Source organism: Ostrea edulis, chromosome 1, assembly GCF_947568905.1.
Source record: "Ostrea edulis chromosome 1, xbOstEdul1.1, whole genome shotgun sequence".
Classification (NCBI taxonomy): domain Eukaryota; kingdom Metazoa; phylum Mollusca; class Bivalvia; order Ostreida; family Ostreidae; genus Ostrea; species Ostrea edulis.
Window position 1 is genome coordinate 101,848,639 of NC_079164.1, and position 12,669 is coordinate 101,861,307.

The window sequence follows — 12,669 nt, forward strand, 5'->3', positions numbered from 1 at the left end:
TTTGAATCGCTATATTTTTTTTACACTGCGCCGCTTTATGATTACCTATAATGAAAAACCTGAATTTTTTTCTATTCGATGTTAGTTAATTTTAATATTTAAACTTTTTCCATCTTTTAATTGAAAACGGTTTGCTCTTCATGTTGTAAAAGTTTAATTTCTCAGTGACGTTAGATATTTTTTTTTTTAAAACACCGCTTGTCTACGGAATTTTGGGACAATCCACGTCCATGTTAATTAAGTTATATCTTGTCTGCCGATGCAACGTTATACAAAGGCAACTTTCCAAGTAGCCCTTTCCATCAAAGGAAGCAATATCGTGCTATAGCTTAGTTTTTCATGAAGTACATTGTCAAAAGATTAAATTTTGACAATTTTATTGAGTTCAAAGAATGGGGGCGATTTTGACCTTTTGTGGCTCTAGCTATTTCGTAATTCATACTTTGTAGAAGATGAAATTCTCCTCGCTTTTGAATAAAGATGAATTGATATGGCTTATGTCAAATCAGAGTAGAACTGTCCTTTCGGGACTAATACCCCCCACCCCCCGCGGGGCACACTATGTATTAGATAAAAACAGATTGAGCATCACTGAAGAGACATTATTTGTCGAAATGCGCATCTGGTGCATCAAAATTGGTACCGTATAAGTTTTACAACAAACCAGACGATGTCTAATCAAATGGTCAACTAATACATTCTTTTATTTATACTGAAAATGTTGCGTTTAAAAAGATCAATGAATCAATCAAATACTATAAGATTTCCGGTGATGCTCAATATAAACACTACACCAATAGATAGGATGTTCAGAGAATTTAATTCTTTATTATCATTTTTCTTAATTTGGTACATGGTTTAAAAATTGCTAGAGTATGAACACCCCCACGCCAACAGAAAATGGATACATAGAAAATAAAAATATTGATACATTCACTATAAATCATAATGTACGGTACATAAATATTATTTTACTTTAATAAAAAATGTATGTAAAAGGTCTGATTCAAACCTTTTAATTTGTTTTTGAATTATTCTCCAGACAAAGAGACCTCCCTTTTTAAACAAAATAGAAATTAGTATAACTTACTAATACTTTAAATATTCTAATTTAAAATAGGAAATGTATATCTTCAGCCTAAGAACAATGTATTTATAACGTTTAAATTACATCTCTTCATGGATTTTTAAGATATACTTGTTTTAGTTTGAAAATGACGAAATCCATGATTAAGTAGATGAAAACCTGTAAATTGAAGAAAGATTGTCCAATCAATATTATAATATCAGGTGCACATCTTTATATGGTGAGTAATGAGTGTACAAATCAGAAAAATTCATGAGCTAGTTTCTTAGCGCATGCACGGACAAAATCATATCTACAGACAAACAAACAGACAGACGGACATACAGCAGATTCCAATATACCCACCCAAACTTCGTTTCTGGGGGTATAAATGGTAATATGATAACTTGTTTTGCTGACTACATATATACATGTCATGAGAAAATATGCAATGTTATTGCAGGATATATTTGAATAATGAATAAATATATATGTGGACAAAACTATCTAGTTAAGTAGCTACTGTTTTTATAGCGTTTTGTGTCATCTACTATCATAACATTTTGTACATTTATTTATGTACTTATCTATGATACTGATGTACATTTATTTATTACTTATCTATGATACTGATGTACATTTATTTATGTACTTATCTATGATACTGATGTACTTTTATTTATGTACTTATCTATGATACTGATGTACATTTATTTATGTACTTATCTATGATACTGATGTACATTTATTTATTACTTATCTATGATACTGATGTACATTTATTTATGTACTTATCTATGATACTGATGTACATTTATTTATGTACTTATCTATGATACTGATGTACATTTATTTATGTACTTATCTATGATACTGATGTACATTTATTTATGTACTTATCTATGATACTGATGTACTTTTATTTATGTACTTATCTATGATACTGATGTACATTTATTTATGTACTTATCTATGATACTGATGTACATTTATTTATGTACTTATCTATGATACTGATGTACATTTATTTATTACTTATCTATGATACTGATGTACATTTATTTATGTACTTATCTATGATACTGATGTACATTTATTTATGTACTTATCTATGATACCGATGTACATTTATTTATTACTTATCTATGATACTGATGTACATTTATTTATTACTTATCTATGATACTGATGTACTTTTATTTATGTACTTATCTATGATACTGATGTACATTTATTTATGTACTTATCTATGATACTGATGTACATTTATTTATGTACTTATCTATGATACTGATGTACTTTTATTTATGTACTTATTTATGATACTGATGTACATTTATTTATTACTTATCTATGATACTGATGTACATTTATTTATGTACTTATCTATGATACTGATGTACATTTATTTATGTACTTATCTATGATACTGATGTACATTTATTTATTACTTATCTATGATACTGATGTACATTTATTTATTACTTATCTATGATACTGATGTACATTTATTTATGTACATATCTATGATACTGATGTACATTTATTTATGTACTTATCTGTGATACTGATGTACATTTATTTATGTACTTATCTATGATACTGATGTACATTTATTTATGTACTTATCTATGATACTGATGTACATTTATTTATGTACTTATCTATGATACTGATGTACTTTTAAGTTTCACCTGAGCGCTATCATTTGGATCTCTTTCCCGATTTATTTTACTTTATTTCATTTTTTCATTACACGTGTTATATTTGTTTTGAATACCCTTAATGGGTCCAAAATTGGAAATGATGATATTCTATTCTGTTCTGTTCAATGGCTCGACGTCATTATTAAAACGACTCTTCGTTTGATTATTTACATCATTTTTCGCAATCCGGACGGCAAATACATGGGATCTTTTCGATAACCTTCCAATAGATCAATATTTTTTGATAACAAGAGTAAAGGTGTGTGTGCATTTTTAAAAGAAATAGGAAATGGCGGAGAGTGAACCCGAGCAAAGACTGGGGACTCCTCAGAAACACCTCCCGACGTGTGACAAACATAGTGAACTTACTGATATTTTCTGTGAGGACTGTGATGAATTTATTTGTACTGATAGTGCCAAAACGGATCACAAAGATCACAACTGGGTCACAATAGTCAAGGCGGCCAGTCAAAGGAGGAGGCAACTCTTCCGGTTTATACAGAATATCAAGGAAGAGAAAGTACCGAAAATTGACAGAAAGATAGAAAATACATCGATAAAGATTGAAGAAATTGAAAAGCAAGGCGAAAGCGAAATACAAAAACTACGGAAGCATTTTGATGAAATCATAGGGAGACTTACAGAAATCAAGACACGTCACGAAAAGACACTGAGAGACAATCTCATTGAAAGATGTGAACAGGTGAATTGTTTGAAAACTCAATATGAAAAAGACAAACAAAATATTGTTGAGATGGTGAAATTGATGGAGGAGAATAATAGTACCATGTCTGATTACAAATTGATTAATCATCACAGAGAAATGTCACAACTTGTGTCTGCTGTGGATGTTAATACGAAGACCTCTGCTACGGAAATCTATGAATATTCTTTGAGATACACAGGGAGAGAACTCTGTGATGATGAATTAGATTCCATGGTGGGACAAACGTTTGATTTAGAAGACATTAATGCTACTGAGATAGTAAACTCATTTCAATACAGTGATAAATATATTACAATACTGAATGCCTTTAGTGAGAACGAAAGTTATGTTCAATTTTTTCTATCAGAATACATTGAACATATCCACAAAGAAGGTAATAAGAAACAGAAATACAATGTTACTGCGAATGGCATCTGTGTGACAGATACCGGTGATGTTTATTTCACTGACTATAAGGACAGAAGCATCGCCCGTCTGTCTCCATCAGGATCTGTCTCTACAGTAGTCAGTACACGTCCACTAAAACCGATAGGAATCAGTCTGTCACTGAACGGTTGTCTTCTGGTCACTTTGTCAGACACTACTAAATCAGAGATATTTGTATTAGAATCTTACAGCAGACCTGGTGAAACACATAACGCTGACTAGGGACGTCATTTGTGAGTACGAGTATCATGAGGATGGTCAGACTAGACTGTTTATTTTACCTTTTAGAGTCAAACAGAACGGTAACTCTGACATCTGTGTTGTGAATTGGACATCTAATGTTACGGGTAACGTGGTGATTCTGTCATCCTCTGGTCGTCTGAGGTCTGTCTATCACGGACAGAACCTGAATAAGGATTTTTATCCACATGACTTGGTGTGTGACTCCCGCTGTAACATCCTTGTTACTGACGTCTACAATTCTTTCAATTTCCATTACCGATCTCTTCAATTTGAAGGCGCGTTTAGTAGCGTTGTCTGGGACAAACGTCATATCGCGTCACGTAAGTTGTCAACGATGGCGTCGAACTATCACGGATTGCAGTGCGCAGACCTCAAACAAATACTCAAATCGAAAGGTATTCCCTTTTCAAACAAAAATATACAAGATCTTGTTGACTTGTGTGAAAGTGCGGATGCTCTTGATTTACCACAAATCAATCTTGACGATGTGGAGGCCTCAGTCAAGAGACGGACTGTTCGCGGGATAACGTTCCCACAGCCTAATGACAAGGATTCTGACATCGTTTGGACACCCAATCTCGCTAACATTCCTTCAGTCGACACCTTCGATGTTACGAGTTTTCTGCAGAATTACTGTGGGTGGTCTGCAGAACGCATACGGAGAAGAAAATCCGACAATGGGTATAAACTACATTGTTCCGGCCACATCCATGATGTTACAATGGCAGTATTAGGTAGTACTACTACTTACATAAAATTTATGCTTCACTATAATTACATCGCTTAAAATTATTCAGCAGAAAGTATTTTCATTCAAAGTGAGGTTTTAGTTTTTAGTAGAATTATAATCTACTGTGAAATATTCATAAATTTACCAGAGATCCATGAAGTACTAGGCCTATAATGTACCTGATGATTGATACATGCATGTATATGAAATCAAATTTAGAGAGCTTTAGCTTTAAGAAATCAATGAGCTGTAAAATTTCGTGGTGTGATTTAATTTTCTTTCAAAGGGCAAACGACTTGCCCCTCAGATGTAATGATACATGTACCATTGATTAATGAACAAATATATTTTTTGTTTGAGATGTATGTGAATTTATTGCAATCTTAATTTTGTATATACTGACAGATATGTACAAAACTTAATTTTTGTCTGTCATTTCATTTGAACAGGACCGAAACCAGCTGGACTGGTTTGATACTGGGATTGAACCAAGATCTTTTGAATGTTAAGGAGAAAATGTGGAAATTACTTAGCTACCTGTCAGTTCCTGGAGCATGTCATGGTACCAAATATGAACATGTGAATTAATATATCTGATACAAACCATAATCAAGTTGAGAAGTTATCCCAAATCCAGTAGTGCTCACAAGTTCTAAAGAGATTTTGCTAATAGTCAATGTGCTATTAGTAGCACTGGTAAACCCCTAACCATTACACAAGATTTTGTCTGACCAGCTGGACTGGCTAGTACAGAGTCATTATTTATTTAGATGTGCCGGCCATAATCAAGTTATTATTGAAATGTTGCATGATTCAATATTTAACCATCCAAAATAGATTTCAGCAATGCAAATTCAATCAGTCAGCCACATAATCAACGATTGCTGTTAGACGAATTAAAATTAATTGCTAGATTATCATCCCCGCCCGCCCCTCAAAAAAGCCCAATCTGATTTTTTTTTCACAAAAATTACAATTTCAAACAAACTTGCTTCCCAGTAACATGAGTGAATAATTAAAGTCAAAGATTGTTGGTTTTATATACTCTACCAAGGATACTGTGAATGTTAACTTGATTAACGCTTTGTGTGATGTCTTTTGTCATTAATTTTTTTTATCCTCGGGGTAACAAAAATTTAAAAAACCAAAATCCTCCCACCCGCCCCATATTTTTTTGTGACCCCGGATGATAATCTACTACTTAAGTTGAATTGTCCTTAGAACAAATAATAATTAATGTGTAAATCAAAGAAAATGAATTAACATAAAATACTGTTAATCTTCAGATTTCTAACTTTTTAATCTAGCAGTCTGCTTGGATCTATTGAGTCAAATTTCAGTCAGTCTGCAAAGAACTTGTGAACATTTTAATTTTATGTCCCAATATGTATGTTATTATGTATTTGAAAAATCATATAGCTTAAAGATTCCACTTATATTCCAGGAAATGATCTGTGTTTCATCAAGGGCAGATGTGTTCCCGAAACTAGGCAGTCCAGTGAACCTTATTCTCCATGGATTCTTGTTGAGAATTCAGGACACATTTTTTCAGCTGAATGTACATGTGTTGCGTAAGTTAATTAACATATACCTATAGTGGTTTGTTACTGGGCTGAGTATTTTTGTCTCATAAGACTTTAACTCCAGTCCAATATTGAAGTATGTGAAATATGAAAACTATTTATAATCTTAAACAGGGGGGATGGATCATGCAAACATGTGGTTGCCCTACTATTTGGCATTATCGATCATGTTATATCCATGGAAGACAGAAGTACCATAGGAGTGACTGATACTGCAGCATATTGGGACAAACCTAGAAAAGTTTGCAGGCCAATAGCTGTTAATGACTTGGATATCAGGTAAAAGAAATATTAAATATTGTCTTTTAAATATTCAGTCTGACTAAATTTAGTTGTTGTTTCAATTTAATTAGATCTTAATTTTCTTCAATGTTCAATTTTATATACATGTACATAATTCAATTGTATACAGTCTCCATTTCTGAAATACATTCTGAATTTGTGGAAATTAAAACCCTTTTTCAAAACTCCACATAAATCCAGTATTTTCAAAATTCAAAAACCCCACACCTCTAAAATTTGAAGAAGAAAAAAAAATCAAGTTTAGAGAACAATATTAAAATTGAATGTCAACATTTAGAATGATAAATAGATATGCAATTTACAATGCATATTGTTTCAGTTTTTACTTATATATTAGACCTTATTCAATTGCAGGTTTGATATGAATCTACCCGATAAGGCACGCCCATCTGTGGATTCTGGCTATCTACCCCTGAAATCGGCAACACTGGATCAAAGGGCAATAGAAAGGCATCATGAAAGTCTTAAAGCAAAGCCAGACAGCTGCAGTGGTATTATATACTCTGTCTGATTCTGACAGCGAAAGTGATGTGTCAATGTTGGTTGAAGATACTCCTCTTAACATCATTGAACTTTTGGCCAAACATGGGCAAGAGAATCTCAGCATTGAAGATTCTTACATAAATCAAGTTAGGGAACTAACATGGGGCCAATCAAATAACTTGATGTGGCATTATCAAAGGAAAGGTAGACTAACTGCATCTAACTTTTACAGTGCATTTCATTACAGAGGCAACAGCACAGAAAATTACATTGTAAAGAGTATCTTGGGAAAATACCAATTTACTTCGAAGTCTGTTGAATATGGGAAGTCACAAGAACCTGTTGCCAGAGGAAAGTACATTGAGTACATGTCCAGTCGGCATCCATCATTTCAGTGTTCTGAGACAGGTATATTTGTGTACAAGGACTTTCCTTACCTTGCCGCTTCCCCAGATGGTGTTACAGAATGTAAATGTTGTGGAAAAGGACTGTTGGAAATCAAATGTCCATTCAGTTTTCAGAATGAAATTTCTCAGGTTGCTATGTCAAAAAATTCATCTTGTATTTCAGCTCATGGCAAATATGAATTGAAAAAAAATTTGTCCTCTCCATATTATGTCCAGATGCTTGGTCAAATGGCAATAGGAAATTTTTCATTTTGTGATGTTGTCTTATATACAAAGAAAGATATTCATGTTGAAAGAGTTCACTATTCAAGTGCAGATTGGGAATTGCTGTCAGACAAACTGAAGAGTTTTTATACATGCTTTGTCCTGCCAAACTTGGTTTAGATGAAACCAGTTGCATACATGTTATACTTTGTATATATAGATTTCTTTTGACAAAACCTTTTTCATATACCATGTATTCTTGACCTTGTGACCTTCACCTTCTCCAGAACAAGATTAATTTAGTCATATTGGTATCAAATCATCCCCATGTTTTTGAATTCAAGTTCAGTTATGTCATGACCCTTTTTGGCTAGGTTGAGGCCACAATATGGGGTCCAAATTTTTTATGGGAATAAAAATTGATAAATTATGTAAGATATCAAAAAGAAAATCAATTCAAAGTTAATTTAAGTAATCATATTTCATCTTGTGACCATGTTGAAACATACTTTCTTATAAAACCTGACTGAATAAATAGTTTTCACAAAGACCATTCAGATTGCAAACAGGCATAGTGAAAGTTTTTAAGTAATTCAACCAAACCTCAGTTAGATTTTGATAGACACAGCTTGTCATAATGTTTCAAAATACTAATACTTAATTGCATATTCATTTAAGAATTATCATATATGTTTTAATATTGATATAATTATTATATGATAATATTATCATTAGTGTTAGTACAGTGTATGCTATGCATATGTTGCAATATGAATTTCTCAGGGTTTTTTTACTGCACTGTGCATGCTGCTTGTTATTCCTTAAGCATGTTGCTTTTTATTCAAGATTCTGCACAATGTGACATAGGTCCATACAAAGGAAATGTAATTATAAATTGAAGTTTTTACACACGTTGTTTGATGAATTTATTAATGTGCATTGTGCATGTACTTAATGGGAATCACTATTTCAATGAACACATTTGAACAAACAATCAATGTTTCAATAAAGATTACTTTCCAAAGATAATGATGTATCATATTCATAAAATACAATTCCTAGATTTTGTAGTACATACATTTGCATACTGTAAATGTCACTGCTATGAGAAAAGTGAATTTTAAAGCAATATTAGCTGTAATAATCAAGTGTTGAAAACTTTTGTTGAAAAATTATGGTTTATACTTCTTTAAAAAAATTCAACTTGCATTACAAAAATTATTCAGAAGTTCAGAATGAAACAAAATTACTTTATTGTCTCCCCATACAAAATTTTGTTTAATGTCAAAGCTACATATTCAATAGAACCAGGATCTTTATTTTGACTTAGTTTCAATTTTACCAAGAATAATACATGAAGTAGAAATTACAGACAAAACTATTAAAATAATATATTTTTACAGCTGTACAACTGTACAACTTAAAATTTTGAGATTTAGAGCTAATATTGCTTTAATATATATAGTGTCACATGATAAACAATGTTCTATTTAAATTTCTTTGACAAAGGTGGCAGAAAGTTACAAAAAGCTGCAGCTACTCGCAACATTGCAGATGACAAATTTTTCATGTTAAGGGGTAGAATTCCTCCCAACATTTTGAAAGATTTTAGTCTTCTAATAGTTCGCTCCACATGAATACGAAGTGAAGCAATCTTGCGAGTCTCAAGAATTTGTTTTGAAGTTAGCACCCTTCCTTTGCCATTTCTTTTTTCATGTGTAAAAGGTGGCATGTTCAAGTATGCACCTTTCAAAGTAAGAAGGTCTCGTATCTGGAATCCCCTGTCAGCCATCACCTCATCCCCTGGAGAAATGTGATTAAGATATTTGCTCTCAATTGTAATTTTTCTGTCACTGATATTGCCACTCCACATTCAAGCTAAAAAATTTATCCAGGTGCTAAAGAGGGTTGAAACATGCCCAACAGAAACACCAAATAGCACAGCAAGAGTTGAATTATCTAATCCCAGTCTTAATTTCAACATTACTATAACAAATTCCTCTTTCATAGATAGTTTTTTCTGTCTACCTGGTTTATTTTGCTGTTTTTCCTGCCATTTCTTGGATCCTGACCTCCCAGCCCCTTTCCAAACTGAAACCTTGTCATAAAATACTGCAAGGAATTGCAAAAAGAATGTAAGAAAACTAAGAGAGGGTAACCCTAGAAAATGCTTGATGTTTTTGTCATCTTGAAGTACTTTGTTGAGAAGTTCCTTCCGGAAATCAACTTCACGGGATTTTAGGATTTCATTCTCTTTTCTCAGTTCTTTGTTTTTAACCTGGAATAAATTCAATCACCACATTCACAATATATAGATTGTGGAGTGAATGATCAGTGTGGTGGATACAGAGACAATCCCCCACCCACCCCATTTATTCCCTAAATGTGTAGTAATCCATACTATACATTATTATCACAAATAATTATGATCTTTTTAAACTTGTGCATGAATATTTATTGCACTTATCAATAGATTTAAGTAATTTTCAAATATATTAAATGCATGTACTATATTAAGAATATATACAACCGGTACCAATCAGGGTTTTATCCAGCTTTTAGATGCTAGGCCTACTACCCATTTCATATTTAAAGGGAATTTTTTAAAATGAAGTCATGAGCTTCCTTGGGAGGGGGTTGGGTTGGGGGACAATCCTCAGATTATATTTCAAAACAGGCATACAAATTGATTGATTACTTACAATACTTTGATAATTAAAGAAAGTGATTAATAATAATATATAAAGATAATTTTTGTTGAAATTCTCATACAATTTTGTGTAGTTTCAGAAACTTTCTACAAATGAAGGTAAATTTTACCTGTGGAAGGGGAAATACTTATTTGATCAATGTCAAAGGGGGAGAGGTATTGAATAAATATTGCTTGAATTAAAAATTTCTGGATCCACCACTAATAATCCAAGTGAACAAAAATAGAAGAGCAGTAAAGAAATAAAATTGGCACAATATATTTATACTGATGACTTATGCTTTTACTTTGCCAGGACTAACTTGCCTCTAAAAGTCTTATTCTTTCTATAAGGCCTTGCTCTCTACAATACTTCATCTCAGGATTACAGCATATGTAGGAATGGTCATGGTGCAAAGTTTGGCATTGAACAACATCTAGAAAAAATATCCCAGATTTGAATAAATTAAATTTATATTAACAGCAATTTTTTACAATTACGTTTGACAAAAGTAATTAATGACAATTGTTTATTTGCACAATCACAATAACAACTAATGGCTAAGGCACATATATTATAATAGCTAGATTATACAAAAGAAACAATATTATTCAAAATAAAATGAGTGATTTGAATGTATGAATATGGCACCAGACAAAATCATGTTATATCACACTGCATATAAGGTGTACATGATATTAATTAAATGACACCAATATTTAACTAATTTCAATATTTTATAGCCAAAACAATTCATATACAATAATATACACACATTGTATACGATGATATGAATCTTATCAATACTTAAGGAATTTTTGCAGTTGCATTTTTTAATGATGAGTGTTTCAATCCTGGGTTTGGGGGACCATCATTGTTCAAAGTGCTTCAAAACACCTGCCATCACTGATGTTTTGATTCAGTTGGGGTGTTTTGGATTGGTGTTTTCTTAAGATTACTATTTATTATCAGTGTGTCTCTGCTTCAATAGGTTTAACCATACATTCACCATCTGGGGATATATACTGGCCACCCAGGTGAGGTGTCCATGAGTAGCCACTTTAGCAATTAACATATATGGATGGGGTATAATTATTTATACACAAATAAAGGCCTTGTAATATATCTAATATCACACAGTACATGAGTATTACTTCTTCTATGAATACTTTGTTTCAATCATCAATGACTTCTGTAATGTCTCCATGAAGTTACATTTATTTAGATTACTTATTTATAAGCAAATTTGAATTGAATAAACAAGATGGAAAAAATGGTAATTTTTCAGTTTAATTAATTAACTCACAGTGACTTGTAATTGGGAAAATGCTCCATTACACATTACTTTCAATTATGTGAAAATTTGTAATTATCAACTAATTACACACTCAATTAAAATTACTTTTTTCAATTGCCCCATCCCTACTTAGTATCATAAACATGCACGTAATAAATGTTGAACAAACCTGTTTGAATCTCGTTGTTGTTGTTGTCAATTGTTAATGGAATGTCTATTTCTCCTGCAACATACGGGTAGCATATCTTACTTTTGTCCGTGGATGAATCGCATTTCACAATTTTGATTCTTTTCTTTTCTGAATGTTCTTGAGTTTCGCTGGTTTTTCTGCCTAAGTGGGAGTTCTTTGTTTTTCTTGGTGTAGCCATTTTATAATTATTATAGGCAAACATAGTGGGATAGGGGTTATTTGGAGTTGGTTTTCCATCGATAAAATGCTTGGAGCAGACGACGTAATGCCGATTATCGGCTTTACTGTCTACAGACAATCCCTCTCTCCTCACCAAACGCAGCCACTTTTTCAATTCACTCTCCACCTTGGGTAGCTGGTAAAAACTGACATCGTTGCTTGACGTTCTACTATCAGCAGTACAACCGACAGCAATGCAATGTCGCGCAAGCATAGCGTCTTTGACAACTGTAGTGTCTTTGACAACTGTTTGTCCCGAAAATCTCGCGAGACTTACGCGGTTTCTCTCTCCTTATATCGAAGAACGATCAAAGAGCGATAACTCTTTAAAGGAGGAAATCGAAAGTATTGTCGGATCCATCTGTTGAGTCCAGACGGGGAGTTGTTGAAATTTT

General features: G+C 32.6%; 1 protein-coding gene across 4 annotated transcripts; it reads left to right on the forward strand.

Annotated features, from left to right (window-relative positions):
• The first annotated feature begins 3,034 nt into the window (after positions 1-3,034).
• LOC125669461 (uncharacterized) lies at positions 3,035-8,783 on the forward strand. 4 transcript variants are annotated; one of them, XM_056141459.1, is made up of 5 exons: positions 3,035-4,902; positions 5,348-5,460; positions 6,343-6,469; positions 6,596-6,760; positions 7,139-8,783. In XM_056141459.1, the coding sequence occupies exons 2-5, from the start codon at positions 5,415-5,417 to the stop codon at positions 7,293-7,295; spliced, it is 495 nt and encodes a 164-aa protein (XP_055997434.1). In that variant the 5' UTR covers positions 3,035-4,902; positions 5,348-5,414; the 3' UTR covers positions 7,296-8,783. The 4 variants fall into 3 exon arrangements, 2 of the variants coding, with proteins under 2 accessions (XP_055997434.1, XP_055997440.1); XR_008796162.1 differs by having other exon boundaries at positions 7,122-8,783; XM_056141465.1 differs by lacking the exon at positions 3,035-4,902 and having other exon boundaries at positions 5,105-5,460.
• Positions 8,784-12,669: the final 3,886 nt, after the last annotated feature.

Coding starts and splice junctions, on each gene's coding strand:
- LOC125669461 (XM_056141459.1), top strand. CDS start 5,415: ATGTGGAAATTACTTAGCTACCTGTCAGTTCCTGGAGCATGTCATG. Junction 6,470..6,595: donor GCTGAATGTACATGTGTTGC/GTAAGTTAATTA, acceptor AATCTTAAACAG/GGGGGATGGATCATGCAAAC. Junction 6,761..7,138: donor GTTAATGACTTGGATATCAG/GTAAAAGAAATA, acceptor ATTCAATTGCAG/GTTTGATATGAATCTACCCG.